General features: G+C 45.6%; 1 protein-coding gene across 1 annotated transcript; it reads left to right on the top strand.

Moving 5' to 3' along the window:
- Positions 1-8,494: 8,494 nt before the first annotated feature.
- LOC121139259 (serine protease inhibitor A3N-like) lies at positions 8,495-16,555 on the top strand. Its single transcript, XM_040742564.1, has 5 exons — positions 8,495-8,555; positions 10,557-11,205; positions 13,412-13,685; positions 14,586-14,736; positions 15,641-16,555. The coding sequence occupies exons 2-5, from the start codon at positions 10,569-10,571 to the stop codon at positions 15,839-15,841; spliced, it is 1,263 nt and encodes a 420-aa protein (XP_040598498.1). The 5' UTR covers positions 8,495-8,555; positions 10,557-10,568; the 3' UTR covers positions 15,842-16,555.
- Positions 16,556-17,977: the final 1,422 nt, after the last annotated feature.

The raw sequence follows: 17,977 nt of genomic DNA, 5'->3' as shown, positions 1-17,977 counted from the left end.
CAACGTAATCCACCATATAAACAAGCTGAAAAACAAAAATCACATGATCATCTCACTAGATGCTGAAAAAGCCTTTGACAAAATCCAACACCCCTTCATGATAAAGGTCTTGGAGAGATCTGGGATAACAAGGACATACTTAAACATAATAAAAGCCATATACAGTAAACCAACAGCCAACATCAAACTAAATGGACAGAAACTCAACGCAATTCCTCTAAAATCAGGAACAAAACAAGGCTGTCCACTCTCTCCATACCTTTTCAACATGGTACTTGAAGTTCTAGCTATAGCCATACGACAACAAAGGGGGATCAAGGGGATGCAAATTGGGAAGGAAGAAGTCAAACTTTCACTGTTTGCAGACGATATGATAGTTTACATCAATGACCCAAAGAACTCTACCAGGGAACTCTTACAGCTGATTAACACCTTCAGCAAAGTGGCAGGTTACAAGATCAACTCAAGAAAGTCAGTAGCCCTACTATATACAGATGATAAAAGGGCTGAAAGAGAAATCAGAGAAACATCACCCTTTACAATTGCCACAAACAACATAAAATACCTTGGGGTAACGCTAACCAAACAAGTGAAAGACCTGTATCGTAAGAACTTTGAATCTTTAAAGAAAGAAATTAAAGAAGCCCTCAGAAAATGGAAAGATCTCCCATGCTCTTGGATAGGTAGGATCAATGTAGTAAAAATGGCAATCCTGCCAAAAGCAATCTACAGATTCAATGCTATCCCCATTAAAATCCCAGCACAATTCTTCACAGACCTTGAAAGAACAATAATCAATTTTGTATGGAAAAACAAAAGACCCAGGATAGCCAAAACAACCCTGTTCAACAAGGCAACGTCCGGAGGCATCACTATCCCTGACTTGAAGCTCTATTATAGAGCTATAATCCTGAAAACAGCTTGGTATTGGCACAAAAATAGACAGGCAGACCAATGGAATCGAATTGAAAATCCGGGTATTAACCCACACACGTACGAACATCTGATCTTTGACAAAGAAGCTAAAAATATACAATGGAATAAAGAAAGCATCTTCAACAAATGGTGCTGGCATAATTGGAGACTGGCATGTAGAAAAATGCGGATCGATCCATGTTTATCGCCATGCACAAAACTTAAGTCCAAATGGATCAAAGACCTCAACATAAATCCAGCCACACTGAACCTCTTAGAAGAGAAACTGGGTGGTACCCTTGAACGAATTGGTACAGGAGACAGCTTCCTGAACATAACACCAGTAGCACAGACAGTGAGATCAACAATTAATAAATGGGACCTACTGAAACTGAGAAGCTTCTGTAAGGCAAAGGACACAGTCAGCAAGACAAAAAGGCAGCCCACAGAATGGGAAAAATATTCACTAATCCCACATCTGACAGAGGGTTGATCTCCAAAATTTACAAAGAACTCAAGAAGCAAGTCTCCAAAACAGCAAAGGACCCAATTAAGAAGTGGGCTGCAGAACTAAATAGAGAGTTTTCAATAGAGGAGTCTAAAATGGCTGAGAGGCACTTGAGAAAGTGCTCAACATCCTTAGCCATCCGGGAAATGCAAATCAAAGCAACTCTGAGATACCATCTCACTCCTGTCAGAATGGCTAAAATCAAAAACACCAATGACAATTTATGCTGGAGAGGATGTGGTGAAAGGGGGACACTCCTCCATTGCTGGTGGAAGTGCCAACTGGTTCAGCCACTTTGGAAATCAGTATGGAGATTCCTCAGAAAAATGGGAATAAACCTACCACAAGACCCAGCAACTGCACTCTTAGGCATATATCCAAAAGATGCCCATTCATATAACAAAGATGTCTGTTCCACTATGTTCATAGCAGCTTTATTTGTAATAGCCAGAACTTGGAAGCAACCTAGATGTCCCTCACCTGAAGAATGGATAGAGAAAATGTGGTACATCTACACAATGGAGTACTATTCAGCAGAAAAAAATAATGGAATCATGAGATTCGCAGGCAAATGGATGACACTAGAAGAAACCATCCTGAGTGAGGTAACCCAGTCACAAAAAGAGAAACATGGCATGTATTCTCTCATATATGGATTTTAGACATAGATCTGGGGAGTGCCAGCCTACAATCCTATTGCAAGAGAGTCTGGGAAACAGAAACTTCATTTACTGGCTGGTTAAGTACTGAGCTGAACTCAAGAAAGCCAGTATCAGAGAGGGAGGACTGATGATCAAAGGGATTAAGACTGGGCTGGTTGAACCCCCAGAAACAGCTGACCAGACAAAGGTTAACTCTTGAATCCCAGGCATCAGCCTGGGAATCCAGCATGGGACTGATCAAGACCCCCTGAATCTGGGTGTCAGTGAGGAGGCCTAGATAATCTATTGAGCCTTGGACAGCAGATCAGTACCCATCCCAAGTATACACACGGTCTCTGGACTCCCATAGAACAATGTGAGGTGCACTCTCACCCTGAACTCTTGGGGAAGGGTCTAGGCCCTGCCCTATATGAAATGACAGACTATGGACACCCCCATGGAGGGCCTCACCCTCCCTGGGGGAATGAGGGGATAACGGGGGGGATGGGGGGAGGGCACGGGAGGAGGGGAGGGAAAGGGAGAGGGACCTCGTACTGACTTGTGAAGCAACCTTGTTTCTTATCTAAATTTAAAATGGAAAATAAAAAAAATATTAATAAAAAAAAGGAAAAAAAATTGACAACATACTTGGCAACATATCAAACCACAACAGGTACAAAAAAAATTGGAATAACTCCATACATCTTGTCAGACCACCATGCATTAAAATTAGAATTCAACAGCCACACAAATTGCAGAAACTCTACAAACTCATGGAAACTGAATAATGCACAATTGCACCATTCCTGGGTCAAAGAAGAAATACAAAAAGAAATTAAAGGCTTCCTAGAATTCAATGAGAATGAAGACACAATATACCCAAACCTATGGGACACTTTGAAAGCAGTGCTAAGAGGGAAGTTCATAGCACTAAGTGTCCATATGAAGAAACTGGAGAATAGTTACCCTAGAGAATTAACAGCACAAGTGAAAGCTCTAGAACACAAAGAAGCAAACTCACCCAGGAGAAGTAGATGCCAGGAAATAATCCAATTGAGGGCTGAAATTGATAAAGTAGAAACTAGGAAAATAATAAAAAGAATTCTGTAGCGAAGAATTGGTTCTTTGAGAAAATCGTCAAGATAGGCAAACCTTTATCCAAACTTACCAAACAGCAGAGTATGAACATGTAAATTAACACAATTAGAAATGAAAAGGGGGACATAACAATGGACATTGAAGAAATCCAGAGAATCATCAGGTCATACTTTGAAAACCTGTACTCCACAAAATTCAAAAATTTAAAGAAAATGGACAATATTCTGGATAGATATCACTTGCTAAAATTAAGGCAAGAACAGATAAGCAATTTAAATAGACCTATAACCCCTATGGAAATAGAAGCTGTCATCAAAAGTCTCCCAACCAAAAAAAGTCCAGGTCCAGATGGCCTCAGTGCAGAATTCTACCAGAAATTCAAAGAACGGCTTATACCAATTGTATTCCACACAATAAAAGCAGAAGGGTCTTTGCCAAACTCTTTTTACGAGGCTTCAGTAACATTGATACCCAATCCACACAAAGACACAACTAAGAAAGAGAACATCAGACCAATATCCCTCATGAACATTGATACAAAAATACTCAATAAAATACTTGCAAATCGGATCCAAGAACACATCAGAAAACTCATCCACCATGGTCAAGTAGGCTTCATCCCAGGGTTGCAGGTATGGTTCAACATATGAAAATCCATCAATGTAATCCACTATATAAATAAGCTGAGAAACAAAAATTACATGATCATCTGACTAGATACTGAAAAAGCCTTTGACAAAATCCGACACCCCTTCATGATAAAGGTCTTGAAGAGATCCAGAATAACAGGAATTTACCTTAACATAATAGAAGCTATACACAGCAAAACAACAGCCAACATCAAACTAAATGGACAGAAACTCAAAGCAATTCCTCTACAATCAGGAACAAGACAAGGCTGTCCACTCTCTCCATACCTTTTCAATATTGTCCTTGAAGTTATAGCTAGAGCCATATGACAACAAAAGGAGATCAAGGGGATACAAATTGGAAAGGAAGAGGTCAAACTTTCACTATTTGCAGATGATATGATAGTTTACATGCAATCCCCAGTAAAATCCCAGCACAATTCTTCACAGACCTTGAAAGAACAATTCTCAACTTTATATGGAAAAACAAAAGACCCAGGATAATAAAAACAACCCTGTTTAACAAGGCAATGTCCGGAGGTATCCCCATCGCTAACTTCAAGCAGTATTACAGAGCTATAGTCCTGAAAACAGCTTTGTATTGGCACAAAAATAGACAGATAGACCAATAGAATCGAATTGAACACCTCGAGATTAACCCATACAGGATGAAAACCCGATCTTTGACAAAGAAGCTAAAATTATACAATGGAAAAAAGAAAGCATCTTCAAAAATGGTGCTGGCATAACTGGATGCTGACGTGTAGAAGACTACAGATAGATCCATGTCTATCGCCATGCACATAACTTAAATCCAAATGGATCAAAGATGTTGAATACATCCAGCCACACTGAACCTCTTAGAAGAGAGAGTGGGTGGTACCCTTGAGTGAATTGGTACAGGAGACAGCTTCCTGAACATAACTCCAGTAGCATAGACACTAAGATTGACAATTAACAAATGGGACCTCCTGAAACTGAGAAGCTTCTATAAGGCAGAGTCTTGTCAGCAAGACAAAAAGGCAACCCACAGATTGGGAAAAGATATTCACTAACCCCACATCTGACAGAGGGCTGATCTCCAAAATTTACAAAGAACTCAAGAAGCAAGTCTCCAAAACACCAAAAGATCCAATTAAAAATGGGCTACAGAACTAAATAGAGAATTCTCAGTCTAAAATGGCTGATAGACACTTAAGAAAGTGCTCAACACCCCTAGCCATCAGGGAAATGCAAATCAAAAGAACTCTGAGATACCATCTTACTCCTGTCTAAATGGCTAAAATCAAAAGCTCCAGTTTATGCTGGAGAGGACGTGGAGAAAAGGGAACACTCCTTCACTGCTGGTGGGAGTGCCAACTTGTTCAGCCACTTTGGAAATCAGTATGGAGATTCCTCAGAAAAATGGGAATCAGTCTATCACAATTCCACTCTGAGGCATAAGCCCAAAAGATGCACAATCATGCAACAAGGATGTCTGTTCCCCTATGTTCATAGCAGCATTATTAGTAATAGCCAGAACCTGGAAGCAACCTAGATGCCACACAACTGAAGAGTGGATAGAGAAAATGTGGAACATTTACACAATGGAGTACTAATCAGTGAATAAAAACAATGGAATCTTGAAATTTGCAGGCAAATGGATGGCACTATAAGAAACCATCCTGAGTGAGGTAATCCAGACATAAAAAGACAAACAATGCATGTACTCACTTATATATGGATTTTAGACATGAATGAGGGGAGTGCCAGCATACAATCCCACTGCCAGAGACTCTAGGAAACAGAACCTTCATCCAGCAACTGATGGAAGCAGAGGTAGACACCCACACCTAAACACTGAACTGAACTCCTGGAATCCAGTGACAGAAAGGGAAAACTGATGAGCAAAGCAGTTAAGACTAGGCTGGTTTAACCCACATAAACAGCTGACCTGAACAAGGAGGACCTCTTGGACCCCAGATTGATGGCTGTGTGGAAAGCATGGGACTGATCCAGACACACTGAATGTGGGTGTTAGTGAGGAGGCCTAGGTAATCTATGGGACATTGAGTAGTATTTATCCCTGGCATACAAATGGACTTTGGCTGCCCATCCCACAAGAAGGGATGCTCTCTCAGCCTGGACACAAGGGGGAGGGCCTAGGCCCTGCCCTAGATGAAATGACAGACTCTGGAGATCCTCCATGGAGGGTCTCACATTCCCTGGGGATCAGAGTAGAGATTGGGTGAGTGACTGGGGGGCTTGGGGGAGTGGTGGGGGGAGGAATGGAGGGAGAGGGAGCTGGGATTGACATGTGAAGCAACCTTGATTCTAACTTAAATAAAAAAGGAAGAAAAAGAGGCATACCTCCTAATAGTGCCACTCCCTGTGGGCCAAACATTGATAAACTCCAGTCATTGTGGCCAACCAGCATATCCAGTAAGGATAAACCATTTTTCTTTTCAGGTGGGAAGTGGTCAACAGGGGTCAACTTGCCACCAGGTCACTGGCTAGTTATATAGGAAAATGATATCATATCTGGGTCTCAGATTGGTCCGCTGCTGGCAGATCTGGCACTCAGTGGCAGATGTAGTCATATCATCCTTTCTGACTGGTTGTCCCTGTTGTCACACCTATGCAAAACCCTCATTGCTATCTCCATGACCACTTTGTTCATGGGCCCGGTGGTGGCTGTGGCTGGTCTTATGCCAACTGAACACACACACACACACACACACACACACAGAGAGAGAGAGAGAGAGAGAGAGAGAGAGAGAGAGAGAGAGAGAGAGAGAGAGAGAGAGGGAGGGAGGGAGAGAGAGAGCTGAATTAATAAGGGAATCTTAATTTAAGAATATGTTTCCATAATATCTGGTGCTAAGAAATCTTAATTAGTTGGTGATTAAGGACGTCAAACTCATGGTGGCTGGTTGCGTTCCTGGACTGGCAGTCCTATAAAACAGCAAACTGAACAAGCTAGGGCAGGAAAGGCTGTGAGCAGCGTCCCTCCTGGACCTCAGCTCCTGTCTCAGGTTCTTTCCCTTTTGAGTTCCTCTCCTAAGTCTCTTCAATGATGGACTGCAATGTGGAGGTAAAAGACAAATATGCAGTTATCTCCCCCAAATGATTTTGGCTATAGTGTTTCATAAATAGGACACTGGGGGGCCTGGTGGGGAGGGCAGGGGAGGAGGGGAGGGAGAGGGATTTGGGATTGACATGTTAAATAAAAAAAGAAAGCAAGACAGAGAGAGGGAGGGAGGGAGGGAGGGAGAGAGGGAGGGAGGGAGGGAAGGAGGAAGGAAGAAAGGAAACCCTAAATAAGACAAGATGGTTCCAGTGCAGTGGGGTATTGCTGTGACAGACCTACTGTGGTTTGGGAGGATAGTGGGAGGACTTTGGAACTTTGGACTGGAAAAGCCACTGAGTGTTGGGATCTCAGTGGGATGTTGTGTGAGAGCTGGAAGACAAGAATGTCGAGAACTGTGCAGAGGATGGAGGCCTGGCTTGTGATGTCTCAGAGGGAAGTTTAAAGAATAGATTGAGTCCGTGGAGGGGCAAAAAGACATAAAAGAAAACAGATCTTATATGAGATCAGGGTAGGGATCTGAGAGCTGATTCAGCCTCTCTGGATTGAAGGGGAGCTAGGTGCCCTTCTCTGAGGTTACTGACATTTGTGAGAAGGTTAAAGTGACTCCTGGCAAACCGAAATGCACCATGGGTGATCTGCTTACCTGGTACATAGAGCCCTGCATGTGGGCTACTGATTACATGGCCAAAATCCTTCTTGTTAGAATGAGCACCTCCATTTTGGGGCAGCAGCTTTGGACCTGACCCTGTCTGCTGAGTCTCTAACCCCACTGTAGGCAAAAACACCACAGGTGTCATCCTAAAGGAAATAGCAGATGCTTTATAAGACCCATTGTGAAGACTATGGTCCAAGGTAACTGGCTTAGGTTACCTAAACATGTTCTAATGAGGAAGCAATTAAAAAACTTTATAGATTTACAAGAGAAAGAAAGTCACAAGTCAAGGCAAGTTTAAAATGCAGGGGTGCATCAAGATGGGGGAGCCTATCTACAGGCACAAGATGTCATCTGCTGGCATCCTTTGCTATCGGGTTGAGCTAGTTTTCTACAAGTTAATAGACTCTATTGTCACAGGTTTGATTATGACACAGAGGAAGGCAAACATGACTGTTCCAGAGAGGCAGCACGTAGCCCAGGAGAAGGTGATTAGCCTCTGTCCTGCAATGTCCCCATCTCTCTACAGGACTGCAATCAGATCAGTCAGCCAGGCTCTGCACACAGATTGCTTTCAGGGATTTTCCTTCACCACCAGACAAGGCAGCTTCCCTACAGAAGTCTGATAGTTAAAGTGGGGAGAGCAAATCTCTATTGCGAATATGCCCATTGCTGCCAGACACGATGGTTACACAGGAGCAGATTGGATTTCTCTTTTTGCTTCTGATTACTCACTGGTTAAACATTGATCTTTGAACCATTGAGAAACAAGCCATAACCACCTACATTATTGACTGGAACACAGTGTTTACTCTAGGTAAAGTTTCATAATTGGCATTACCAGAGATCATCCTGTCAGTCATTTTCCAGTCTGAGCAAAGAGCATACCTTGTCTGTGACAGCATTTCCTAAGAGGTGGGAGGAGTCCCTGGTGGGATATATAGACCTCAGTGTGCAGTGGGAGAATAGCAATCCAGGAGAGCAGCAACTGAGAACATCAGGACTCACCTAGTAGACACTGGCATCAGCAACAGCTCTGCAGGTAATGACCAGGGTTCCGTCTTACCAGGGACAGAAGAGGAGCCTTGCCAGGACTGTGGTATTTGCAATAGCTGGGGTCTTGATATGGGGCATGATGAGGAGTTGTTCCTGGGGCACTGGGTTGGACATTTCTGGGGTGCATATAAATCTTCTCTCCAGTCTGCATCTTCATGCCTATGGAATATGCTTGTACCATGGGCTGTGCTCCTGGAGAGAGAATGGAGCCTGCTCCTTCTGCACAGGAGAAAGTATTGAGACATAGTCAAGCCTGGGTGTTGCTGTCATAAGTAGGGGGACACAGGACTGTTACAAAAGCCCTATGGGGCAGGTGGCATCCCTGCCGTGCATACAACAGAAAGAAAATCCCTTGGGGTCAGGGACCTCACTTCTCCAATATCGTGGCGAAGAATGGGGTTCTACCCACTCATAGAGAAGAAAACAGACAACCACTCAGCCACTCAGCCAGGTTTTCTCTTGCACAAGCAGACTAGCCTGTTTTCTGTGGGTATCATTTTGAAGTAAACTATGGTTTCAATGTTTTCCCAAAGAAAAGGATTCATTAATCACAATAAGCACAGTTAAAGGCAGCTGAAGTCCCTGGCTCCTCTGCAGGCATGCCCAACACACCCTTCACCTGATCGCTCCACTTTCCTCCTACACTTTTCTAGTCTTCTCTCCCTTCCATCTTCCCCTAACTCCCTCATGTGATCCCCTCCCTCCCTGCTCATATCCTCCTGTGAACAGATAATCAATGCAATGGGGAAACAAATATTTTTATTAACAGGAGAAAGCACTTACATACAAGCTGGGAAAATGAGAAGCATGACCGGCTTCCAAGAGAGAGTGCTTTTACCTTTCCTTATACATCTCATCTGTTCCTTATACCACTGTCCACGCCCCCTTCAAAGGCCCCCTTTCGGGTGTGGACAGTATCGTGGGTTCACCCCTACACTCCTGTCCCCTCTTCCTCCACTTTCTCATTCCTGCATCCTTTCCCTACCTTGTCCTGTCTCCGCCCTATCCATCTTCCCCACCATCCATTTCCCCTACCATCTACATTCTCTGAACTCACCTATAGAGTGGACAGAGGCTAAAGTTGAGCACCTGTGTTTACCACAATCACAAGTTTTCAATATGGCCTTTTTGGATGCATGTAGTCCCCCACTCCAGAGGTGCATGTAAATTCCCTAAAAACACCCACAATGCCCATGATAAGCCTAACACTTTTACTAATAATGTAACCTGGACCACTCAGCAGGCTGCATTTCTCCGTTACCACCACACAGCCATCCTGACAGGCAAAATGAATATGGCCCAGGCAGCAGACACTGGACACCATTGATTTTTCTTCCTGCCAGGAAGCCTTCTTAGCCTGAGATAGAAACCACTATGTGAAATCCTGGAGGGCTTAAAGAACAATCCCCTATTGGTTCTTGTGGCTTTGGGACTACAACAGATGTGTGTAGTGCTTTCTTTCAATTAGCCCATCCCATATCTAGAAACATGAACCAGATGCAGTCCAGGGTGGGGAGAAGCCATTGACATGTCATCTGGAGTTGGGGTGGGACATTTGCTACTGATCTAATTCAGAGATCCTTCACTGAGTCCTGACTACAAGCTGGTGACGGTGGGTGGGGCACAAGAGCAAATTGAGAGAATTCCCTGATTTCTAATGAGTCCTTGTGCTAAGCCAGAACAGGAAAGAAGTTACGATTACACAAGGCCTGTCCCCATCCCCGGGTCCTTCTCTTCCTTACATTGTGACCTGACATACCCTTCATCTCTATGGTTCCTGATTCTCTGAATTGGCTATCACAGCATCACTTCCTCCAGCAGTTACTGGGGGCATGAGATCTGGCACTGCCATTTGAGTGGCCAGAGCACCTCCTATGGATGGTCACAAAGGCAGAAAGGAGAAGCAGACCAAGGATACGGTCAGCAGAATATGGTCATGGCACCAACTCCCCCTCCAAGACTTAACAGATCTTTCTTGTCAACCTAGAGAGCAGAGAAGATGGCCCTCCGGGTAGCTTTTATTCTTTTGGTGGCTGCATTCTGCCCTGCTGTCCTCTGCCAACAAGATGGAACATTGGGAAAGGAAACCACAGTCCAGGAAGAACAAAACAATGAGACAAAAGTGGACAGTCTAACCATGGCCTTCATCAACACCGACTTTGCCTTCAGCCTCTACAAGCAGCTGGCTTTGAAGAATCCAGATAAAAACATCGTCTTCTCCCCATTCAGCATCTCATTTGCCTTGGCAGTCCTATCCCTGGGAGCAAACAGCAACACCATGGAAGAGATTCTGGAAGGTCTCAAGTTCAATCTCACAGAGACCCCTGAGGGAGACATCCACAGGGGCTTTGGGCACCTCCTGCACATGCTCAGCCAGCCAGGGGACCAGGTGCAGGTCAGCACAGGCAGCGCCATGTTTGTGGAAAAACGCCTGCAGATCCTGGCAGAGTTCAAGGAGAAGGCAAGGGCCCTGTACCAGGCTGAGGCCTCCTCCACTGACTTCCAGAAGCCTCATGAGGCCAAGAAGCTCATCAATGACTATGTGAGCAAAGAGACCCATGGGAAGATCAAGGAACTGATCTCAGACCTGGATGACAGTACGTTAATGGTGCTGGTGAATTACATCTACTTTAAAGGTGAGGATGACTACTGGTTGTATGGAGGGAGAGGATGTTGGCTGGGTACCTTGTGACTTTACAATGACCACTTGAATTGCAGTGCTCATGGCCTTTTAGACATGGGTGCTTACCTTCATATTGCTAGCAGACCCTACTTCTCCCTTTGGATCTTCCGGATATAGTTGCTGTTCCTGGTACTTACTCCACATTACCCCTGAGTTCTCATTCTAAGAGGGCTGAACTTGGCTATGCCTTAAATTTACTGACTAGCAGAATGAATACCTCACATGGTTTTGCCAACCTGAGTGTACAGAAGCCATGGTTTCTCCCTGCTGTCTTAGTCAGTGTCCTATTGCTGTGAAGAGACCCCATGAATACAGCAACTCTAATGAAGGAAAACATTTGATTAGGGTGGCTCACTTACATTTCAGAGGTTCAGTCCATGATCATCATGGTGGCAGTATGCAGGCAGACTTGGCACTGGGGAGGTATTTGAGAGTCCCTTATATTGCAGGCAACAGGAAGTAGTCTGAGACTCTTTAACGGATCTTCAGCATTTGTGAGACCTCAAAGCCAGCCTCCACAGTGACACACTTCCACCATGAACCACACCTACTCTAACAAAGACACGCCTCCTAAAAATGACAATCCCTGTGACTTTATGGGGACCAATTGCATTCAAACTACTAGAAGGAGTCCCTCATTCAGCCCATTACAGGATTTCAAAATGTGCCCATACAGTCTGTCTGCTAGAGAATCTCCATCTTTAGGATCTTGACCTAAGATCCTGGCTACCCTAATTTTAAGGGGAAAGCAGCATGGCTGACAATAATTGAAGTGCCCCGTTGGCAGCTTTTCTGCATGATCTCTCCCATGAGCCTTTTCTGCAATGCTGTACCATGACATAGAAAAGCAAGTTCTGAAGAGAAGCCATTAGAGGGAGGGATTGGTCAGCCAGGCAGTGTTCTGTGTTTAGTGTCTGGATAAGTCATGGACTTTTAGTTTGTAAATTAGTAACCCTGGCTGCCTGCAGGGTCTCAGTGTTGAATGCACACTCCTGGGACAAGGGCGCTGAGGTTGGAGGAAGGACAATTGGGAGACTAAGCTTGAATTGCCATGAGTAAGGTTAGTGTGGAGACATCCAGTGCTCACACCTACAAAACCCTTCCTGGTAGAACAAGAAGTGAGGCAATGGTTCACAAAATGATGCCTGATTAAAAATCTTGATGTGACTAGATCTAGGATGGATTTGGGAGTCTGGACTCTGGATATTCCAGAGCAGAGGAGGGCAGGCTCTGACACCACAGACAAAACATAATTGGCTGTGGACAGAGTAGGGTAGGAGGCCAGAGGATGGGAGTCCAGGATGTCCCCAGAGAAGCTGTGATCTGAATGGAGGGTAAGCAGAGTGATGGCTGGAGGATTAGACTGCAGGGTGTGTCTCTCTCTGCTGGCCCAGGACCCAAGCTCAAGGATGCTTGGCTGTGAGGTGGGGATGTATGTTTATGTTGCTGGATCCTGAGCCCAAGAAACTGTCAAAGTACCAAATCCTCCAGCGTGTGTTGCAGATGGTCATATGCACTTGGGATATTGGCCAAGTCTGGGCAGGATGTATGGGATTCATAAATATGAACATAGCCCATATGGGAGAAGAGGATTCATTTCCTATGTCTTAAACAAACAGCTATGGGCACTGGTAATCCAACTCTGGGAAGTTGCAGATCTCATGAGCTTCAAGACAAACACATTCATTGCTCTAGTTTCTACCTTCCATTAGGTGGTTCAAGGTGAGGGGCACCACCTACAGACCCTGGTGAGGGAGAACATAGTCTCTCTTGTCCTGTTTCTCCTAAAACCTGTCCCACAAGACAGTGCCTTCTAGACATGAGGAAGATTGGATGCCATCTCTCCCCAGACTCCAGTTCAGCACTAACACTCTCATCTCTCTGTTACACACCCACCCACAAGTCCCTGGCTGTTTTTCAGATATCTCACATAGGGATGCTTTGATTTTGAGTTCTCCTTTCCAAAGCAAGCCTGTGGATCACTTCCTATTCATGCTCTACATCTGCCAAAGTTGTTTCTAATCCAGATTATGCAACCAGTAAGGGAAACTCTGTGTTGTTGAAGATGGATTCATTACTGCCAAGACTCAGAAGCTGGGCAGAGAAGAGGTGGAGGTGGGGTCTCTCAGTTACCAGCTGATGACCTGCTTCATCCTTAGGAAAATGGGAGGAACCTTTTTTCCCTGATTTCACATTTGAGTCTGACTTCCACTTGGACAACAAGAGGACTGTGAAGGTGCCCATGATGAAACATAAGATTCTGACCACACCCTACTTCCGGGATGAGGAGCTGTCCTGCTCAGTGGTGGAGCTGAAGTACACAGGCAATGCCAGCGCCCTGTTCATCCTCCCTGACGAGGGCAAGATGCAGCAGCTGGAAGACAGCTTACAGCCAGAGACCCTGAGTAGATGGAAGGACTCTCTGAGACCCAGGTGAGTGTCCATAGGAACCAGAGCTGGTGGCTCCCATTCCTGATGGCAGTTCCTGTTCCTCAGAAGGTAACTAGCACTCTGTATAATTATAAGAGAGACAGCAGGGAACAGTGGAGACAGGTAAATTTCCCTCTGTTGACTCAGTAGTTTTGGCCGTGATTTTACTCTCATTTTTTTTTTGCTTGATGTTCACAAGATGACATCAGCTAGAGCAGGGACTGAGGAGTCCTCTGTGTCTAAGAGGCTGTGATTACAATGAATCTTGAATGGGTTTAGAATGGCAGAGGGGAGTGAGGTTGAAATGATATCAGCTCTAAGCATCAGCTCTGCCCTGTGAAGCTGTATCATCTCATCACACACATAGGAATGCAGTGATGACTTGAAGATTTACTGTGTGCCAAGGTCTGATTTAGACCCTGATAGGATATCTGATACTCAGGTACCAAATTTCTTACCCTTGTGGGCTCATCTTTAATTGAGAAAGAGCGTGGGGACATAGAATGCAAGTGTTCCCTATTTGATTTGTGAAAGGTGAGAAGGAATGAGGTTTAAAAAAATGAGGGTTCAAATAAAGGAAAGCTGGAGTGTGGTGCAGTGTGCATTTTTAAATAGAAGGATCATTAGGTGAAGTCTGAGGGTCCACATGACAGAGGAAGGACTGCATTTGGGGCATCACAGAGGGACAGCTGGCACCAAGGCTCATTGTCTGCCCCTGTAAACAGGCTCATGCACTCGGCACTGGCGGATAATGAATGCATTAGGAAGAGGAAAGCTATGTGATGAAGGCATGGAAAGGAAGAGGGCTTCTCTTTGCTGAGAGCAATGTCTATGAAGAGAGGCACCAGATACACCATGCTTTCACCGTCCAAGGACTCTGACATTATTCTTTTTTATTTTCAGGATCATCGATGAGCTCTTATTGCCCAAGTTCTCGATCTCCACGGACTACAGCATGGAGGGCATCCTTTCACAGCTGGGCATCAGGGAAGTCTTCTCCATGGAGGCTGACCTGTCTAGGATCACAGGGGACAAGGACCTGAGAGTCTCTAAGGTAATCCAAGACACACTGGGAGGTTTTCATTGGTGCTTGAATGTGGATGGGGAAGGTCAGGTGTGTGGGCGATTGTAAATGAGTGGGAAAGCCTGAATTTCTGGGATTCCTTCATCCTGGGAGAGCTGGATTACAGCCTATAGGCCTCTGCTGGATATCATGCAGCCAATTCCACCTGTATCAACTAAACATAACCTCATCAAGGAGCCTGGGCATGGGAGAGCCTTCCTAGGTCTTCAACCATCACTGGCCCCAACCTAAGGTGCAGTGAATATGCCACCCACAATTCACAGCAGGAAAAACCACTTTCAGCCTCAGCTTCTTCACTGTACAGATGGCCCAGTGCTTGACGATTAGCACACATAACAGTAGCAGTAAGGAAATAGCAAGGGTGAATGGCAGTTGAAATAAAAACTTAATAATAGTAAGGACGATGTCTTAGGACCGCATGCTACATTCCCAGACACAGAGATTGGTGATGACTAGTGTTCTGTCCAGTGTCCACTCAGAACCCTGGACTCATATCTGTACAGCAGGGCATGGCAGTGTGGGAATGAGAAGCCATGTCCTGTGCATTGCTGTCAAGTGTCCCCAGGAGGCTGCAGCAGGAGGGATGCTGAAGCCTGCACTGGCTGTCAGCACCCTGGCTGTTCCCTCGGGGTCTCCTGAGAAGCTGATGTGGAGTAAGGACTGGAGTTGTTTATACCCATCCCCCAGTGTGCAGTGGGTTTGAGGGCAACACAGATCCTCAAGACTGAGCAGACTCCGGGCATGCCTCATCTCACACCCTGAGCAGAGACTTGGAAACCCCAGGGTGAGAGCTCGTGCAAGGAACAAACACCTTCACCAGCAGAATCTGCTCTCCTTCCTCCTGGTCTCCAGTGAGTGATGTCTTTCTCCTCAGGTGGTCCACAAGGCTGTGCTGGACGTGGGTGAGACGGGCACAGAGGCAGCGGCTGCCACAGGACTCATGATGGTGGGATCCGCTCTAATTATGAATCCTCTGGAAGTATGTTTCAACAGGCCATTCCTGATGATTATCTATAACACAAATACTCATACTCCACTCTTTATGGCCAAAGTCTCAAATCCCAATGAAAAGTAGAACATCCCAAGTGTTGAGGCTTCTTCCCTGGAGCCAGGGATTAAGACTGTAAGTGTGTCTATGTGTATTTTTGCTTCCATGCTCTGATTGGCTGAGGCACGCCTGTATGGAACAACGAGTGAATAATTGTTTAATGCTGACATGCATAGGGGCCTGTGGACAGTCTGCATTGGGCTCCCATTCCTCTTGGCATCACCCGCTCATTTTCCTGAACCTTGAAACTGTCTTTGTGGCCCTCCCTGATGCCACTCCAGTATCTGTGTCTACCCAAAAGGCCAGCCCCTGTCTAGGCCTGGTTATGTCTGCCTTCAGTGTCCACAGCCTCATGGAATTACACAAGCATATAGGCCAAACATGTGGCCCTCAGCCCCAGAACTGAGAAGGGAAACTGCTGCCCTGAGTCTGTTTCCAGCATCCGGTACCACTCGGTGCCCAACACCTGCCTCACATTTTCTCTCTTACACCCACTGGCCCTTCAGGGGCTCCTCATACTTCCCGCTTCTGGCACAGTGTTGGGAGAGCTCATTCCTGCAGCTTCATGGAGCCTGCTGGTCTGATCGACTCCTTTCCCCCTTCAACACCTACTTACGTCAGAGGAGCCTTTTTCTAGGTTCCCAATGACCCCCTCACATCACAGAAGGACGTCTCCACCATCCCTACCCAGAATGCAGGGATTGAGGCAAATGATCAATAAACACATTACTGCATGGAAAATGTCCAGACAGTGTTCACTCAACTCCTGGTGGCAGGGGTGTGCTCTCTAGTGACAATACAGTAGTAGATATTGTCACTCACAGTCTGTGACTTGTGTGATGGACCTCTCACCTTATGACATCATCATTCCCCATCATGGGTGAGGAGACTGAGGCAAAAAGGAGTTTAATCATTTTCCCATGACCTCACAGTAGACATTATGACTGTTGGGATGGAATTCCAAGTGTCCTGATGAGAAAAACAACAGTCCTCTCCAAACCTGGGTTCTGTGCTAGAGGCATCACCATGGGGTTGGCAGGGGGATCATAGAGTAAGGCTCTGGATGTTTCACAGAGAGAATCCACATGAGTCCAAGGATCATGTGAACTCTGTGTTGAGGTCAGAGGAAGATGAGAAGGTGCTCAGATGATCAGAAAGAATGCTTTGGGCAGGGTGAAGAACGGTGGAGGGATTTCTAAGAATTGTGACAGGTTTAGAGAAAGGCAAACAGCCATTGGATGCCAGTGAGCCTGGCCCTGTGAGGGCCCTTCAACAACTGAGAATGACAGAGAGCTCTGGATGGGTGAACCACTGTTCCTGTCTTGGAACCCTGGTAACTCTGGGTGTCTGTAAGACAGAGAACTGCTCTGGGAAGATCTGGGATTGTACTATGGCAGTTTCAGGGTAAGCAGACCACACCTGAGAGGAGAATGGGTGATTCAGCTAAAGGATTTAGTGTCTGGGTAGAAGACAATAGGAAGCCATGGAGAATCCGTGAGGCCAGCACCTCAGGCAGAGTGCTGCATGGAGAGGGAAAGTCGTCCATTCACAATGCGACTTAACTGGAATATTCATCTCCTAAGAACACACATTGAGCAGGTGGGCATGTGGTTCCTGAGAATTACAGCCTGGAGGGTCACACACAGGATACCCTACCCAGTGAGCACATGAGGTACAATTCCATGGACACTGTGCAGTGTTAAGAAGGAACACGTGCATTGAAAGCAGCCATGTCCCAATTGCAATGTATCCAACAGTCATTCAAGGCTCTGAGGTGGACATGTCATGTACTCGATGAGCCCTGGCATGCCTCAGCTGCATCCCTCCATTCTTTCCAGCTTTAGACCAGGTATCTAAGGAGCCTGGTGCTGAGTACATCTCATTCTGCCTGTGAGCCATGTCCAGAGGTTGTGGGAGATGTCTGAGTCATCTCCTAAGGGAGTCTAGGACACAGATATCAGGGTTTGAGTCTTCCCCATTCTATGAGTTTTCCCTCGGGACTTGACCACCAAATGTTTCCCTGGTAATGAACCCACTGCAGGGAATGCTTCACTTCACTGTGCAATAGAGGTAGCAAACTGTGGAAGAAGAGGCATGCTTACAGTAGTGATCTCAGGCACCTGTACTCCAAACTAATGACAGGACAAAGTACCTAGACCCATG

This window comes from Mesocricetus auratus, unplaced genomic scaffold, assembly GCF_017639785.1.
Source record: "Mesocricetus auratus isolate SY011 unplaced genomic scaffold, BCM_Maur_2.0 Super-Scaffold_15014, whole genome shotgun sequence".
Taxonomy (NCBI): domain Eukaryota; kingdom Metazoa; phylum Chordata; class Mammalia; order Rodentia; family Cricetidae; genus Mesocricetus; species Mesocricetus auratus.
Note: the sequence above shows the minus strand (reverse complement) of the source record. Positions and strands in the feature narration are given on the sequence as shown.